The sequence below is a fragment of the Heterocephalus glaber genome, unplaced genomic scaffold (genome assembly GCF_053883595.1).
Source record: "Heterocephalus glaber isolate CG9 unplaced genomic scaffold, H.glaber_assembly_v1.0 deba00001561, whole genome shotgun sequence".
Taxonomy (NCBI): domain Eukaryota; kingdom Metazoa; phylum Chordata; class Mammalia; order Rodentia; family Bathyergidae; genus Heterocephalus; species Heterocephalus glaber.
The window spans coordinates 9600013-9618221 of NW_028258349.1; the positions used below are offsets into that span (position 1 = coordinate 9600013).

The window sequence follows — 18209 nt, forward strand, 5'->3', positions numbered from 1 at the left end:
CTGTGTAATTACTCACACACAAATAGATGTTACAAATCTTGTGTGACATATTGTGAAAGCCTTGGCTGTATTGTCTCCACCGCTTAGAATTTTACTAGCCATATTGGCACTTGCTCATGACTAATGTTTACGAACCAGTACCATTTAGCACTGCTTGTGTATTAAGAGATGGTAAATGTTTGATAGCTTTGGTCTCTTGTGTGCAATGCATAGATTTTATAGAGATTTATGTCTAAAATATGTATGTGGCTTTGGTGCCAGTGTTGGACTGGGTTTGACTAGATGCAGTGAGTATAATTTTTCACATATTTCCAGTGCTGAGAGTGGTAAGCAGTGCTTTGTCTTTATTTATTTATTTAATTTTAAATCATGGTAGACAATTACAGAGTAAATAATTCGCTCAATATTTATTGTCTATAGGAAAGGAAGGCTATTCATATATAGGAAAGCTAATTACTTTTGCATTAACTGTAGTCAGCTGGGAATTTATGACACGTGCATCTGAAGGTGAGGTTGAAATTTTGTATTTTTAAGGTTATACTTTTGAAATTCATGCTATAGGAAGCATCCTAAGGATGGTGGACCTGCTGCATCAACCTGGGTTAGTGTTATAAATATCGCCACTTGCATTCCCTTATCTTTTAGGAATTAATTACAAATTATTTTAGCTGAGCCCCAGCTTGCCTTTGGCTATCTCAAAATGAATGTGTTTATTTGTAGTACCATTGTTTTCCTGCTTCTTCCTCCAAGAAAATTACTTAAAGAAACATTTCTCACTTGCTTGGAAAAACTGACTGAGAGATCACCCCCAGCGTAAAGAAGACAGTGTGTTAGCCTGTTGTTCCTTCCTGTTGAGGAAGCAGCTCTTGGGCCTGAGATTCTCCTTTTGCTGAAGGCTTCTCTCCCCGGCTAGTCCCCTTGTAAACACACTCTTTATGCTTGATTGGTTCGATTTTTAATTCTCAGCAACTGAAAAATTTATATTGTTCTAAAAAGTTGGCTCCATTGTGATCTAATCTTGCCTATTTTCCCCTAAAATTCTTTAAATTATCATTTTTGTAGAAATAGCTGCTAGGCATGTTTGTAAAATAAGCTTAAGTGATGATGAATATATGCCAAAATAGGGTTTATTTAGACACAAAATATGTTTGTTTAAATCAACATTCAAATCAGTGCTGGTCTGTAGGCTTTGATTCCAAACACAAGGGGATGTATTTAGTATTCTTTTATCCTTCCCTGATTTTTTTCTATCTTTGAAACATAAAATACAACCTTCAACTTTGACTTCACTGCTTTGATTAGTCGCACAGTGTCCGTGATGTTAGTAAGTTTGAGCTGCCCTAGAGAAAAGGCTGTGGCCTGAGGATCCTAGAGTGGATCTGAGAACAGCCCTTAGACTCCTGGACACTCAGCCCTGTCAGTGAGGAATGTCTCAGCTCAAGCCAGTTTGTCTGTTCTGTCCTGAAAGTGGCCACACTCAGATGTCTGCAGCCATGATGGTGTTACCAGGGCAGGGAATGGTCACTGTGACAGGATGGCTATCCTCAGGGACACCACAGCTAACCCTCCAGGTTGGCACAGGGTGTCTCCCTTGCGAAGTGTCCAGTAGCAGCCTACCTGTCATTCCCAGTGTCTGCTCAGTGTGAACCATACCCTCCTCACCGTTATGCTTCAAGGCCTTTGAGCTTCTATTTGAACTTGGACTTCTCAAGTATTTGCTTGGGGCTTCTCTGCTGTGAGGGTAAAGTGAAAGTTGCCATCACCTCAGCGAGAATTCTCTCTCTCTCTCTCTCTATCTCTCTATCTATCTCTCTCTCTCTATCTCTATCTCTATCTATCTCTCTCTCTCTCTCTCTCTCTCTCTCTCTCTCTCTATCTCTATCTCTATCTCTGTCTCTATCTCTATCTCTATCTCTGGCTGGGGATTAAACCCAGGGCCTTCATGCTGCAATACGTTCCCAGCCGTTTTTAAATTTTGAGGCTGAGGTTGGACTCAAACTTGTGATTCTTCTGCCTCTGTCACCTAGAGTTTGGGGATTACAGGTGTGCACCCCCATGCCCAACTTTTTCCTTTCTTCTTGAAGGGCCTTGTTATAGTCTTTTAGAAGTAAAGTGGTATCCTGAAGAGAAACTAAAGGTTATTACTTCGGGATAACATGAGACAGGCCATGCCAAAGGGCCTGGATTTCTGTGAAAACGTTGAAAGCTTTAAATTATAAATTTTTTTCACATCTGAAGTTGCACACTTGTTAACACAATTTGACAGATATTTGCTGAGCACCAGCTGTGAATATGAGTGTATAGGACACTGTGGTAAACATGTCAGTGTTGACTAGTAACCCATTAGAACTCCTTCTTCATTGGCATAAAGCACTGTTCTTTTCTCATGCATTCTTACTCTCTGCTCCATGTTACAATTTTCAGAGGCTCAACAGGTTTAATGGCAAGTGGTTTTAGAATCTTAATTTTTAGTCACAGAAAAATGTTGTTTTAGGCTTTCCTATCTTTAGTTCCCTTAAAGGTACAGAGATTTAAGTTTAAATATAAAACCAAGAATATTTAGGGATTAAACATCTCTTTTTTTACCAGGGACATTTTTGACATTTTAATTAAGGACATTTTAATCTGCAAGGACTTCCTGTTGAAGTCAGGCCCTGGATGTGGCAGCTCAGGCTACTGTTCCTACAGGCCCTGCCCTGCTCTCCTGCCTTCCTGCTCCCACCTACACCAGGTTCTGCCTGACTCCTTTCCAAGCAGATGTATATGCCCATGTTCACATTTGCCCTCCTTGGTGACACATCCTAGGTGAAAAGATTAAAAACCTGAATCTTTTTACCTCCTGTTATCTCTTTAAGTAAAAGCCAGGTGAGACTTTTACATACAGGCTTTCTGTGCGATTAGCAAGCCATTTACTGCAGCAGAGCTGAATGCCCCAGCAGTCTGGCTCATGCCTCATTTTTCTGTGTCCTTGAGCTGTTCTCTGTGTGTGTGTGTGTGTGTGTGTGTGTGTGTGTGTGTGTGTGTGTGTGTGTGTATCTCTGTCCCTCTCTCTGTGTGTGTGTGTGTGTGTCTCTGTGTCTCTGTGTCTCTCTCTCCTCTCTCTCTCTCTGTGTCTTGGTTCCTGAAATTTGTGTGATTAAAATACACAGATCTTTAGATCTGAATATTTTGAGGTATGGCATTTTAATTACTTGGCTTTGGGAGATTTTCACTAGAAATCATCACTTTCCAGTAATGAAGCCTGCATGTGCAGCATTTTCTCAGTGGGACTGAAAAAATGCTCCAAATTTCCTTTGCACTTAGAGTAGAATTGCTGTATATTCTAAAGATGATTTAGGCTAAGTTCAAACTTTAAATGCCTATAAACCTCTTTTATGTTTGATGAATCATTTTTGGTATATGCATAATTCTATAAATTTTTCAAGTGTAGATAAAGCAAATGTTCACACATTATATTATAATTCTCAAGTTTACCCATTAGTTCAACAGTAATTAACTTGTTGAAGCTTAGAATTTCAAAAATAAATGAGGTTATTTGTTCAAAATGCCATCAGGTCTTCCTGGAATGACATTTAAATTATATAATGTAAATCCATTTGACCTGTGAGTCCTTGTCATTATTTAATGACATTCCTTACAGAATAAATTGTTTGCAGGTTGGGCAGCCTGCTATGGAGTTGGTAGAGAGCTATAAAAACAAATTATCCTTTCATTTTATACATCATTTGTTCAAACATTTGTAAAAATTGCTGTTTTTGTATAATAGAGGAGTGTCGTTCAATAGTTAAAAGGACATTAGCTGTTTTAGATTCAGACCAGAGACTGCATCAGGCACAAGTATCTGTGAAGGAAAATTGCCCAGTATAAGATCTATCATTGTGCATATTTTAAGTTACAAAGAATCTCTTTTCCCTTTTCCTGCAAATTCTACCACAGAAAGTATATAATACAATGAATATAGGGTTTCTTTTTCCACTTTGCTTGTTGCTTTGACTTTTGTCATTGCCTTATCGGTAAAGTTAAATATTTAAAGTAGCAGTGAATTATCCCAGATTTACCATGGGCCCAGCATTTAAAACTAAGTCAACAAAATAAAGTTAGTGAACATCAACTCTACCAGCCTTGGAAGTCAGTAGTTTTCAAAGGAGAATTTTTTCTAATTCATTTTCTAGGCATTGGATTTCCTTATTTTACAACACTAAAATAAAACTAAGGGCTTAGTAAGAGTAGTTCAACAATCCAGAGACTTACACTAATAAACAGAGTGCATTTCTTTTAAACTTTTGGACTTTTTGGTAATAAGGCCAAACATTAAGACATGATACAATTTAATGAGCTATATTCCGTTTTTCTTCTCACTTCCTCTCAGCACCCATGTGACATGGCTTCCTCCTCCTCTGCTGATGTCCTGCTGCCTGGGGCTGCACGGAGGGCAGGGGCAGGTGCATTTAGAGCCTCCTGAGCAAGGAGAGCCTCATTTAGAGCCTGCATAGCTGAAGGCCTGCAGTAAGCATTAGAAAGTACACTATAGACTAATTTCTGGTTTATTTTCAATTATTTGCCTGTAATAAAGCTGAGCCTGGCTCTATTGACCAGTAAGCTTATCAAAAACAGGTTGTCCAAAAAAAATAGGTTGTCATACCGTGCTTACCAGCCCAACACATGGTAGGTCCTGGGTGATACATCTTGAATAAGTAAAGAATAACTTTATAACCCCCCACACAAGCAATCTAGGACTTTTTGACATTTAAACCTTTGTGAACTCCGTAATTCATCAGAGTATTACAATTAGAGTCCGAGAAGTAGGCTGAAACCCTGACCGTTAGCTGTGAATAGATAACAGGGTTCATCTTCTGTCTCTGCCATAATTATACAGTGCACACTGTGAACAGCTCTGTGCATCATCTTGGTGCCTGTTCCTGCTGTGTACTCAAAACGGGGATGCTAAGACAGGCCTGTGCTTTGAATAGATGTTGGAAGTTCAGCGGCTGGATCTGTCTTTTGTGTAAAAAGACAAGTTTGGCATCTTTAGTCAGTAAGACCGTGCCAACCAGGATCATTTCCATCTACCTCAGGCTCTGCCAGACATGGAAACCAGACTCCTTTCTTCCTACATTGGAAATCTGTCAGTTCAAAGACAGCTGCTTTTCGGCATTAATATGTGATGTTATTGTATGATTTATTGCAGTGTAATGGCTTATGCCATTTGAAAGTATACAGAAGGAAAGAAAATTGGCTTGGAAAAATGATGGCACTTTCATTAATTCATATTTATTCTCTTTAGCAATTATGGCAATATACTATAAATGACAGTAGCATTGTGTACATGGCCCAGAATAAGTATTTACTAAGTTTTAACTGAACCAGTGTACATGCATGACTGGCCCATTGGACGGCTTGTAACACTGGTTGTACAAGTGGTACAGTCATGCATGTGCCACTAGTAGTTCAAGCCACCCTGCACCAAGACATATGAATTATGACCCCATCGTGAACATATTCAACCCTTCTATTCCTCTGACCACATGAGACAAATGTCAGACATCCCCTATTGTGCCTGTAGGGTGACAGAGCAAGCATCTATCTGTTCTTGTGTTCCTGGGTCTGGTTGTCAGAATGAAAACAACTCATCAAGGGCAGCCAAGCTCACATAAAACTTCTTGGAATCCACATTCTAAACTCTGGCATGGGTGCGGAATAAGGCAGATTATGTGTTATTCCTTGTGTGCTCATTGTAATTCCATCCACTTTTTCCCCTCACTTAAGAAGGCTTATTGGAATGCAAGCGAATGAGTGTCATCGTTAGAAAATCTTGAATTTTTCAAAAGCAAATTATTTGTAAATGTCATCATTTGAATAGTAGGATGTCTTGCTCATAGACATCTGAAGGCCACTGTTGGACGGCATTCATGCTGCAGTCTTGGCATTAGGTTGAAATAAATAGCACATCCTAGTGGGATACATGAATATGACGAGGCTTCTCTTAGAAACCTCAGTATCAGAAAGCTTCATGCCCTGCTCTCCAGAAACATTATGAGCAGCCTGCTATAGCTTTTTCTGCAAAGGATGTAGAATTTTACTGATTTCAGATAGACTCCTCAAAACTGTCTCCATCCTTTTAGCCCAGTGCAGCAGTCACAGACTCCTCTTTCTTAACAAAGGAAGGATAAACATACCTTGCAATGCTCTTAATGGGCCTGTATGGGAAATTCTGTACTGGGGAGAATACTGTACCTAGAAGAGCTGTTGTTTTCTCCGTGGTAAAATAACCCCTCATCAGTTTGCACCTTCCAGGTTTCCAGAAAACAGAAGGAAATTAAATTAGCTACTAATACTCCTTTTTTGCCGTCGGGCACTGAGTTCTTTGACTCTTTCCTTGGTCCTTCATCATTGTTCTCAGACCCCCTGGGAGGCACAGAATCATAGACTATCCATAATCAGAAAGTGAGATGTGATTACTGTTGGGGTGCCCTGTGTTCCTAAAGCCGCAAATGCTTTTCCCCAATCAGGACCAAGGAGAAAGAATGTTCCCCTGCCAGAAATAGTGTCGATCCCCACATTGAGAATAAGATATTTACTATTTCAGAATCTTCTTCCCATTTTCTGTTTTTATTATGTGTTTTTCTTAATTTATAGTAATATCTTGGAATTGTTTTGCTTTACTTTAAACAAAGATCCTTGGAAATGATTTATAATCACCTGCACTTCCTGACTTTGTATTTTGTTACTTTTATCTAGCCAGCACTTTAGTGAAGTTCAGTACAAAAAACAGAAGCCATCTTTTGAGTTCTTTCTGTTAGAATCTTGCCTCTTTGGAACAATAGCAAGAGGAAATTGTGAATTTTAGCCTGGAAATTATAGACTCGAAAAGGAGTAGTGGTGCCAGGTGATGACTTCAAGAGCAGTGTGGGGACTCTGTCTCAAAAGGTTTGCCATCAGACAGAGCCTTACCCCAGGCCAGCTCCTGGTCTGGTCTAGTTTTGCTTTGCTCTTAATTCCTCTCTCTCTTAACACTTCTTAACATAGTTGGATAATTCTGAAGGCGTGATGTTGTCTTCTTGAATGTCTTTGAGGATATCTCAGCAGTAGGGTTGATTTGGACTCTTACAATCTTTTAGCTCTAACACCCCAAGAAAGGCAGTGTTTGCAGGAAGCATGCAGCTGCTGGCCGGAGTCAAGCTGTGCACGGGAAGGACCTTAACCAACCACCCACACTACGAAGACAACAGCCTGAGGGAGCGGACCAAAGCGGTGAGGCCCAGCTCTGCCTTTTCACGCTTCTTCTGGGCCAGCCAAGGGCTCAGCTTCTCTGCATGGAGAAAGATGGGCTTTGGGCTGCTGCCTCCAGTGCGCAGGGCAGGCACGAGGCACCAGGCTTGCATCTCCTCATCCTGACAGCAGCCTGCCCCGTTCGTTAAAGGCTGTTTGGGCAGCAACCTCCTCTCGGAGGAATAACAGAAAAAAACACCCAGGAGTGTACAGAAGACAGTATTTCAGACAAAGCCCTTAGAACTTTCGAATTGGAGAGGGAAAGAAAAGGAGTAGAAATGGTAACGTTTTTATAAATCATTTCATGGGCCATTTGTAATTGTGGGAGTTTTGTTGTTGCTGGGTTTGGAGGTTTTATATCTTTTGTTTTTGTGATACTGGGGATTCAACTCAGGGCCTTTACATTGAGCTACTTTTTTATTTTGAGACAGGATCTCGCTAAGTTGTCCAAGCTGGGCTTGAACTTGGAATCCTCCTGCCTCAGCCTCCCAAGGCGCTGAGATTACAGGCATGCACCACCACACCCAGCTGTTGTTACTGTTTTTTAAAATAGGTAATATAGTCACATAACTCAGAGGTCATAAACATATGAAAGGAAATGTAATGAAAAGTCTCTCTCATCCCTGTGTCCCAGCTAATAATTCTCCTCCCAGGACGTAGGCAGTGTTTCCAGTTTCTTTTTTTTTTTTTCCTTCATATGGTATTTTATGCCTATACAAACAAATATACACGCACACATATTCATACTCTTTTCTACCTTTTTTAAGACTAAAGAAGTAACAGTGTACCTTGCTTTTTTGATAATATATTTTGGAAATCATTCTCTTAGTATATTAATAGCTTCCTTGTTAATTTTAAAGCTATATATTATTTGTGGATGTAGCATATTTTATTTAACCATGTAGGCTGTCTCCATTTTTTGCAATCATACAATGCTCCAAATAATAACCCTAATATGCACCTGTATAGATGCAGTGGTATCTGTGTACATCAGATTCTCAGATCCGAAACACCTGAGACAAGGAGTGTGGCACTGTCCCATCACCCTCTGTGTGGGTGACAGCTCCTTGCCTTCCACTGACCAATGCAAGAGCACATCTGTTACCCATAGTCCTCACCAACAAGGATTCAATAGGGATTTTTACTGAGTGCCCTATTTTTTTTTTAATGGAAATAATCTCAACTTAAACTCCTGCTAACATGGGAGTTTGGCAGTTGACCCAAGTGTCCCAGACAGCTCCGGGTTCAATAGAAGGGTGGAAAGTTGGGGAGGAGGTGCTGGTTAGGCTGGGGAGCTGCAGAAAGCCATGCCTTTTTGTGCACCACACTCTCCAAGAGGGAACTAGTATTGCTCCTAAAACAGGCATCGTGAAGATCTTCATGCTGGTCTTTAGTTGTGACCTTCAAATTCAGGAAGGCCTTTGTCAGAGCCTTCTGCTTGACTGTTGGATGACCAGCCACACAGTGTTCACAGTAGAAGCAGCTCGCCTCATTCCCATTTCACCAGTGCATGTGAGCGTACTGAATCAGGCCCTCCCACTCAGTCCTAGAAGTTAGGACTCCATCCCTGGGAATGGGGGCCAGCACAGGAGACACTTCCTCTCTTAACAGTACCCCCCACCATACTCCACACAGCCTTTCCCAATTCCAAGTCCCAGAACACAGGACACTCAGACCAGGCACTCACATAGGGCACCTCTTGGGGACTGTGCAGGGGGCAGCACAGCTTCCTTGTGCTCTGGAAGGATGAGAGGTGACGAACACTAGGGTCTCCGGATAAAGTGATATGCAGTGTAACAGCCACAGGACAAGTGCTGCCCCAGGGACCCCCCCACAGCTGTGCCATTGTCAACAGCTGGGTCTCTTCCTTACCAGCACATGTACCCCAGGCTGTACCATCACCTGCACTGGATTATTCTTGTTTTGGATCCCCTTTGTTGTCTTACTCAGCTGTGTTATTTGCCTTGGTGAAGCATTCTTAGAGTTGACATCTACTGATGAATATATTCATAAGTCAAAAGAATACATTCCCAATCCAAGTGTATTTGATGTCTGAATCCAAATGCATTCAGCATGACTCACTCTCCCCCCCCTTCCTACAGCTAGATAATTAAAGTATTCTTTTGGAAATGTCCCCTGCATGCCTCTGGATAAAGATAAGTGATTACAGCAGTGGCCTCAATGGGGTGGGGGGTTTGGTCTCAGAGTCACCTCCATGGGAGGCTACAGCACATTCCTCGATTAACTCACAAGTGGTTGAGAGTTATTTTCCCTTATTCTATTCTTACTGCATTTTGAAGGTTTATCAGATATATGCAAAGAGATCCCCAGAGGAAGTGCATGCCCTCCTGAAGTCCTTCGGCACTGACTATGTGATCCTGGAAGACAGCATCTGCTACGAGCGCAGGCATCACCGGGGCTGCCGGCTGAGGGACCTGTTGGATGTTGCCAATGGACACGTGAGCATGTTGCCTTACACAGCAGGAAGCCCTTAGAGGGAGTGGGATTCCAATCAATTTGAATCTTGAAATCTTTACTGTGTGTGTGTGTGTATGTATACATGTATACTTCTTACACTATATATCATCTTTATATAGATATAAAAGGCTCAGGATTTTGGTACTGAGCTACATCTCCAGCCCTCTTTTGTCTTTTATTTTGAGACAGAGACTCACTAAATCACTAAACTTCCCAAGCTGGACTTGAATTTAGAATCCTCCTGCCTAAACCACCCAGAGACTGGGATTATAGGTGGGCAGCACCCTATTATAATGGTATCATAAATGAAGCCCTCTGTCCTTTCCATTCTGTAGAACCCCTGCCTTAACACTTTAGTGACTGCCACAGGGGCCAGGGTGAGGGGTTAGGGGACCTCCAGGTCCCCAGGTCTGTGTCACACAGCAAGTCTGTCTTTGGCTGGTTGCCATCATATGGCTTTGCATAAAATTTATTTTGGGGAGACTCTTGTTAAAAACAAAACTTTAACCTCTTAAAGTACTGCTCCCAAGCCTCCTGTTGGCTTGTCCATAGGCACCTGGCAGCAGGTCACTCCCTCTCCCAGGCTCAGGGTCTGCTCTTCTTGCTGTTTCTTCTCCCTCTGCCCTCTCAGGGTGTCCTGTGTCCCACATGCAGAGCCGCAGAGGTGGCCTTCTGTGGCTAAGCTTGCACTCCAGAGCTGAAAAACATGCTGTGTATCTTTCCTTTCTCCCTCCAAGGAAAACGTTTTTGAAGGTGTGCTGGGTCTCGAACAGGAATTTCCCCCTTTAGAAGTAGGGCTTATAGTGGGTATAAAAGCCGATGGTTGTATGTAAAGGGATGGGATAAAATGACAAACCTAGCCTAAACCTGAAAACAAATCAATGATTTGAGATTCAAACTTTTGCCTAAGAAAAATAATAGTAACTTTCTTGAATTCAGAGCCAGTAAAGACTGATGACGTGAATTTAAATTTTGCTTTGTGTATGACTTTTTCTCACTTGTGCATCTAATGAGTTGGAAAACTTCCGCTGGTCAGAATAGTTCTGTGTATTTCACTTGTGAGAGAGACAATATGTAGGACATTTCTAAGAACAAGGAGATCTAAGTTCTAGTTCTGACTTTGCCTTTAATGGTGACCATTGTGTGATACTCAACTCTCCTCAGCCTTGATCTGCACTTCTGAAGAGGAAGAAAGATGAACCAAGTGATATTTAGTACCCACTGACATTGAAATAATATTCAGTTTCACTAACATATTTTTAAGGAAACATAGTACTTGTGAGGTATGATAAAAAATATGGTGAATATTGGTTATTTTAAAAATTCATTATAGTAAAAGATACATTGCCATTAATCCTTCGCAAGATACTCCCCCTTGCTTCAAACACACTTATCCCATCATTCTTACCACTTTCTCAAGGAGTTCTGGAAGTCTTCTTTCATGAGTCTTTGGTTGCACTGTTGTGGCTGCCTCAATGTCTTAATCTACTCAAAATGGACAGTTTTTATGGTCAGTTGACTTTCATGCTCAGTTTCACTTTGGGGAAGGGCCAAAAGTCATATGGTACCAGATCTGGTAGATAAGGTGGATGAGGACACATCATAAAGTTTTTGTTTTTATTTTTTTGGTAAGGTTTTTATTTGACAGAAATTACCGTAATTGGTTGATTGCAAAAAAAACTAAAGTGAATGCTTAAATGAAAAAAGAAATTATTACAGTAAAAGATACATTACCATTAATCCCCTTCAAAAAACTCAAAATATTCTCCTTCTCTTCAAATACACTTTCATTCTTGGCAATGTGTCTTTTCCTGTATTTTTAAAAATTCAGCGTTCACTGTAGTTTTGTGTTCCCACTTCTGCTGTCTCTTGCAAGTATGTTTTATCCCCACATTGAAGGTGGGTTTATCTTGGGTTTAGATGATGGATGGCCCAGGAGAGAATGATCCTGACTTGAAGCCTGCAGACCACCCTCGCTTCTGTGAAGAGATCAAAAGAAACCTGCCTCCCTACATGGCACACTTTACCAGGGTGTTTCAAAACAAGACCTTTCACGTCTACAAGCTGTCCAGGAACAAGTAGTAGACATTCCTGCCCTTCTGTGTTTTGGACACAGTGAAACTGCATTGTCAGGGAAGTTGTTAGCTGATGATTCTGGGGTGAGTGGGTCTCTGGTACCCAAAAGCTGTGACGTGCAGACATCCTGCAGCTGTTTACACGAGTGGCACCATCTTCCACAAGCTGAAGTCTTTTTTGTCTTGTCTTTTATCTTTCATATGTTCTATTGTTCATTAGACTAAATGTTCACAACTTCCTAAGATTCACCTAGAATTTGGCTGTTGAGTCAAATCGTATGTGTTCCGGGATGACCCGGACATACCAAGCTGAGGAAGAGAGCCTGATCGGGATCAGAAATACTTTAGATTTTCAGTTAACTTACAAGGCAGCTCTGGTTAAGTGGAATAGAAAGGATGCATATTTAAATTATTTAATATTATTTCACTAGTGAAGACCAATTGGTGGCTTTTTAAAAAAGCTCTTTGTTGTCCTTTTTCATCTTACAATTTTATAATGTTTTCCAATTTTCCTGGTTTTAACATGAACAACAACAAAAAAATCATGTTAGGTCTTTGTATGTATCTTAAAAATCACGTTGCACTGTCTCATACATTATATATCCAGTAGACTGTGTGGTACATTGACAGTATTTTAATCTAGGCACAGAAAAAGTGTTACAAGTTCTGTATGGTTCAGTCCTCAAAAGTCTATGTAGCCAAGTAGAATTTGTTACTTTTTAGTCTTATTATTTTTTAAAAACCTACTGATATTCTTTAATCTCTCATGCAAGTAAAATAGTTTGCTTCATTTTTTACTCATTTCAATTTACTGGGTTTGCAAAATTTTGTAAACTTTTTGTGTTTTTAGCCTTTGTATTTTTTACAGCCTAGATCCTTGCAAAGTCTGAATATTTTTTAAACGTGTATCTTGACTAGTTCACTAATGCAGTATTTTTGGCAGACAGCATTTTCATACCAAGTTTGACTTTGGTCTCCAATCTTACACTGTGGGCCCTGGTAATGTTACTCTTTTCCTCACTGAGAGGTAACCAAGTGCCTCTAAGTCATGCTTATTTGTAACAACGAAGAAGATTATACATAACTGCTCAGAATTTTTGATAATTGCTTTTATAATTCATTTCTAATGATTAGGGACATGTAAAAGTTGCTGATAAAAGCATATTGTCCATTTAATTAAATCAAGCTGGCTAATGAAATTAACTTTCTCCCCTGTTCTTGCCAGTTGGAAATGATTTAAATGTTTCTCCTTGCAGTTGTATTGAAGTAAATTGCCATCACCATCAAGATGGATAACATCACATGTTCGAATGATTTTGTGTTCAGTTACTCCTTATTAAGCAGCATTCAAAACCATTTTTACACTGTCTTGTTGGACACAAGGATATTTGGCTTAAACCAAAACTTATTTAAATAAAAAATTGGCAGTAGCTGGGTTATTAAATTATGCAACTGAAACTCCTGAATTATATCTTTCCTGTATTCCTTAATAAGGTTGGAGACCACTGCAGTTTAGGATAATACAATAATAAAACATTTTAATCAGTACTGAAACTTTAATTAAGCCAGTAATGATGCATGCCTGTTGTAGCTGACAGCATGGGTCAGTACATCCTTCGGCGGTGCCTTACTCTAATTGAAACCAAGCACATGTAAGGTACAATATGTTGACACTATGTGATTTTGTTTTTTACAAACTCTGTTACTTTTCCAGCCCTATTTAAATTTACTTTAAATATCTCTCTGTGTATTCTAAGTATTTGGAGTCTCAGTATACAAGGAATAGGTACTTAAATTTGTATGCTCGTCATTGCCATATTAATGGCATACACTGAATTTTTTTCATAGTGACACTGTTGCCAAAACATTTAGTGTTCAGTCTTTAGTGAAAAATATAAAGTGCCAAAACAATATTGCAAGACAGAATCCATATGTACACTCTTTCCAAGACACTGTGACCATGCACAATAGAAGTTTTTATTTCCTGATGACCAAATTTCCCAACAAATCATGTTAGATATTTTTAGCTCTTGTCAGGCTTCTTGTTTATGACCTTCTTGTTGGAGCACACAGGAGGAAATGAAGAGCATCTGGTCTGGCTGTGGCTTCCAGCCTCTCTGCAAGCCAAAGCAAGAGCTCTGTGCCCTAAACTCCCCACCACACAAGGCTAGTGGGCTGTTTCATGTTTGGTAATAACCTCAAATTGTGTCCCTCTCTTTATGGATAAAAACACCATCTCATTTTGCTCCTGGGTGAGCAGTCAAAAGAACCTGTAAGTGCAGCAAAACCGCTTATAATTGGCTCCACTTGGGACTCCCCAGAGCACTTAAGTCCCTATCCCTCCAGTGGGCTCCCTGCCCAAGCCCCACACAGCAGGCAGAGGGCACAGCCAGGCGGCTGCTTGCACCCTCTCAGTGCTCTTGCTCCCTGATTCCACTGGCTACTGGTACCAGAGTTTCACTGCGAGTCCTTTTATTGTAAGTGCACACAGTCAACTGTGTATAAACCTAGGAAATGTAAGTATAAAAAGAAATATTTCTGCAAAAATTAAGCTGAATGTTTTGATAAGATTTGATAAATGCTGAATCGCTAATAAAAATTGCTTTTCAATTTATCACTGATGCCCGGGGATTTAGCTCAGTGGTTTCGCCGCCTGCTACACAAGCTCAAGGACCCGAGTTGGATCCCTGGTACCAAAAAAAAAAAGAATTTATCATTGATTAGGAAAATTTTAAAATATCAGGGAAAAGATAAAAAACAAAATTTATCTAGGTACTCATTCCATCTTTAAAATGCCTAAACCAATAGGAAGGTGTTAAAATGTACCCAGATCATGTTGTTAGTGTGATTTATGCAAGAAGTAGAACTGCAATCACTGGATTGTTATGCAAAGGAAAGTCCTTGGCTTCACATCAAAATATTAGAAAGTGGGCCAGGGATTTAGCTCAGTGGCACTGCACCTGCCTTGCTAGCACAAGGTCCTCAGCTCTATCCCCAGTAGTGGGGGGAACTCTTTTCTTGCCAGGGATGTGGCTGAGTGGTGCTGCGCCTGCCTGGCAAATGTAAGGTCCTGAGTTCCATCCCCACTACCGAAAAAAAAAAATAGAAAATGAAGCGTTAGGGGTGTAGCTCAGTGGTAGAGCACTTGCCTAATGTGTGCAAGGCAGGAAAAAAAATATACATATAGTATGCTTCCCTATTTTAACCTGCCTGCCGGGGATTTAGCTCAGTGGTTCCAGTGCCTGCCTCACAAGCGCAAGGTCCTGAGTTCGATCCCGGTACCAAAAAAAAAAAAAAAAAAACAACTTTGCCTATTTTAACCTACTTAATTAAATGACCGTCTACTGGTAATAATCACAATAAAAATTCTACCCAAGTTGAAAGATCCCCATCACATTTATTACAGGCTTTTACAGAATAACAATTCATTTCAGATGTATTAGTCAGGAGGTTAGTTAATAAGGAGTGATCTAGGCCATTTGCTATCTCTTAAAGATGATTTTCCTGACCTGTGTGAGATCAGTTCAGCTTAGTAAATTTGTGTGTGTGTGTGTGTGTGTTGGGTAGGTGCTGCTAGGGACAAGGACATGTATAGATATTTCATTTGGTCTGCATCTTTATTTCACAATTAACTGAAAATAAAAATAAAAATGTGTATACCGATTCCACATTTATTTTAACTTTGGCTCATCCTTGACCAAAATTTACCTGAAGTAACACAGAAATATTTAATTATAAAAATTTAATTCAGACCTTGGCATTAATAGGAAGATATTAAAAGTTTCCTCAGATCATGTATTTTGGTTAACGTGCCCCCAGATATTTTATACATGACAACCTTTTAGCCTAGGAGAGAGTGTTTGTTCTTGGAAAAAAAGCTTTTAAGATGAGAGTGTGGCTCACTTTCTTGTGGTAGTTGAGGTTCTGTTTTTAAACTCCTAAAATCACAAAGAGCTTTTATAATTTGTTGTATGGAATTGTATGGAGATTATATACTAAATAAAGCTCTTTTAGATTACACAAAATGAGTGTCTTTCATTTCTTTGAAGGTCAAAAACCAAGGAACCTACTTTCCTGGGAAGGAGGGGTTGAGGCAGGGTCTCACTGTGTAGTAGGATCTGGCCTTAAACTCACTATGTAGCCCAGGCCAGCCTTGAACTCACAGTGATCCTTCTGCCTCAGCCTCCTGAATTCTGAGATTATAGGTAGGTGCCACCACACCTGGCAGGAACCTGCTTGTTGAAACACATTAAATATTTGCAAAATAGAGTAAATCACTAAAGATGGGTGTGGTGAGGTTGCAAAATAGAGTAAATCAATAAAGATGAGTGTGGTGAGGTTGTCATTGTATTTATAATGTTGAAGGAGTTCATTTCATGTGAATTTCTGTTTGATAACTACTGATTGATTTTATTTGAATCTAAAGTTAGTGTTAGATTTCTGAAAAGAAGGTTGTTGTCAGTAGAATTTATCCTCAAAGATGTAAGTCCTATATGTTTGGCCTTAACAGTTTGATGTCATTAATATCATTCTTAGCAATTCAGGAAGATGATAGTAGTTCACATTTTGGTAAGAGTGTATAGATAACAAAGGTGCTTGATGTTCAAAATAGAAGTTGAAATTTCAAGCAGAAATGACCAGAAAGATAAATAGAAAAAACTGGTAGTGGGGTCTCAAATATCTGTATGAATGAATGGGTTCTAACACAGGAAGAATCATAAATAATGCAGTTAGGTGCAACTGTGATTGGACTGAACATGTAATGGTCTGGCCTGAAACACCCACTTGGTGGACAAAAGGCTTTTTCTCTGCCCCTCTCTTCAGAAAAGGTATCTGAAACTCATCTCATGAACTTTTCAGTTATTTTAATATTTAGAAGTTTGTTTTATAGGATTGTTTTCAAAATGCAGATAATATAACTAACAGTGTAATGTGAAATCAATTTAGTGAATTGCAGCCAACATTTAAAAGAAAGGCAGGAAAGTAAGATGAGTCCACATGGTAAATGTGTTGTTCAGGGTAATATTTGTTTCAGTTGTGCATATAGGTATTAGTGTACCAGGAACAATACAGAATGTATTTCTTACTGTGAATTAGAGCCAGAGTTAGGAAACCTTGCCTTACAGCACGTGGGGCTTCCAGAAGGATGGCAGTCTGAAGTTGACTCTGTCCTTGTCCAGACTTAACACTCATAGAACTACCTACACCTTGATGATATTAAGGATCTGTATTTTTTTTTTACAGGTATGATATGTACATTTTTTGTTTGGTTTTTGGTTTTTTGCAACAATGTATCACTATGTAGTTCATGTTGGAACTTGAACTCACTATGTAGCCCAGGCTGGCCTGGAACTCACAGCAATCCTTCTGCCTCAGCTTCCAAGTACTGGGATTATAGGCATGTGCCACCATGCCCAGCACATTTTAAGTTCTTTTAAACTATATACTGAAATATTTATAAGAAAATTACATATCCAGGATTTGCATCAAAATAATTCTGGGGGCATCTAGATGAAATAAGATTAGCCATGAGTAAAAAAAGTAGTTTAAACTACTTTGAACTTTTTCAAAAAGAGAGAAACTAGAGCCAACTAAATAAACCAGGAAACTAAGACTTCAAAGATAAAAAAATCTGAAATCAATTAGAAACTGTAGAAAGGGTAAATAAATCAAAACTTCAGTCCTTTTTAAAAGACAAATGAAATAGTTATCTGGTAAATCTAACAAAAAAAATAGCAAAAATATTAGGAATATGAAAAAGGACACAATCCCAGAATCAGGAATGAAAAAAATCACATGAGAATAATGTATGCAATCCTGTGAAAAAATATAACACCTTTAAAAAAAATTTTCCAGACAAAATAGAAATTGCCAGATGACCCTCAAAGAAGCTAAAAATGAATAGATAAAACGTATAGAATACCTGGCTAAGGATTCAGAGGTCACAAAGGACATCTGGACAAGAAGAGTACAGCAGAAGTATTTCTGAAGAAGACCTGGTCACAGGATGTAGGTCAGTAGGAGAGTTCATAGCAAGCATGGGGAAGCCCTAACTTTAACTTTGATCTCCAGCAACACAGGAAGAGAGAGAGGGAGTCCAAGTTTAACCTTTCTCAACCACTGAGTAATAGGGAAAGCATTCAAGTTTGTTTCAGGAAGCTAGTCCAGTTTTAACACAACTCAGCTCAATAATGTAGCATAACATTATCATAAGCTTTGTAGCTTCCAACAACGCACCCTTGAGATTGCGGTTTCCTCGGTCAGAAGTCTGAACACAGGGCAACTGATCGTCTTCTAGGTCTCAGGAAGCTGAAGTCAAGAGTCTCTAGTCCCCACCTGCTCAGTGTGGGATACAGGCCCGAGAAAAAGATACACTAAGAGACAGAA

At 39.7% G+C, this 18209-nt stretch overlaps 1 protein-coding gene across 4 annotated transcripts in view; it reads left to right on the forward strand.

Moving 5' to 3' along the window:
- Positions 1 to 14436, forward strand: part of Dpy19l3 (dpy-19 like C-mannosyltransferase 3) — a 73938-nt gene extending 59502 nt beyond the window's left edge. For all 4 annotated transcript variants that reach the window (XM_087191012.1, XM_004858791.3, XM_021239559.2 and 1 more), the window contains 3 exons: positions 7119 to 7251; positions 9570 to 9728; positions 11668 to 14436. In XM_087191012.1, coding sequence (XP_087047138.1) covers positions 7119 to 7251; positions 9570 to 9728; positions 11668 to 11829 — 454 coding nt within the window. In that variant the 3' untranslated portion in view covers positions 11830 to 14436. The remainder of the gene's footprint in view (positions 1 to 7118; positions 7252 to 9569; positions 9729 to 11667) is intronic.
- Positions 14437 to 18209: the final 3773 nt, after the last annotated feature.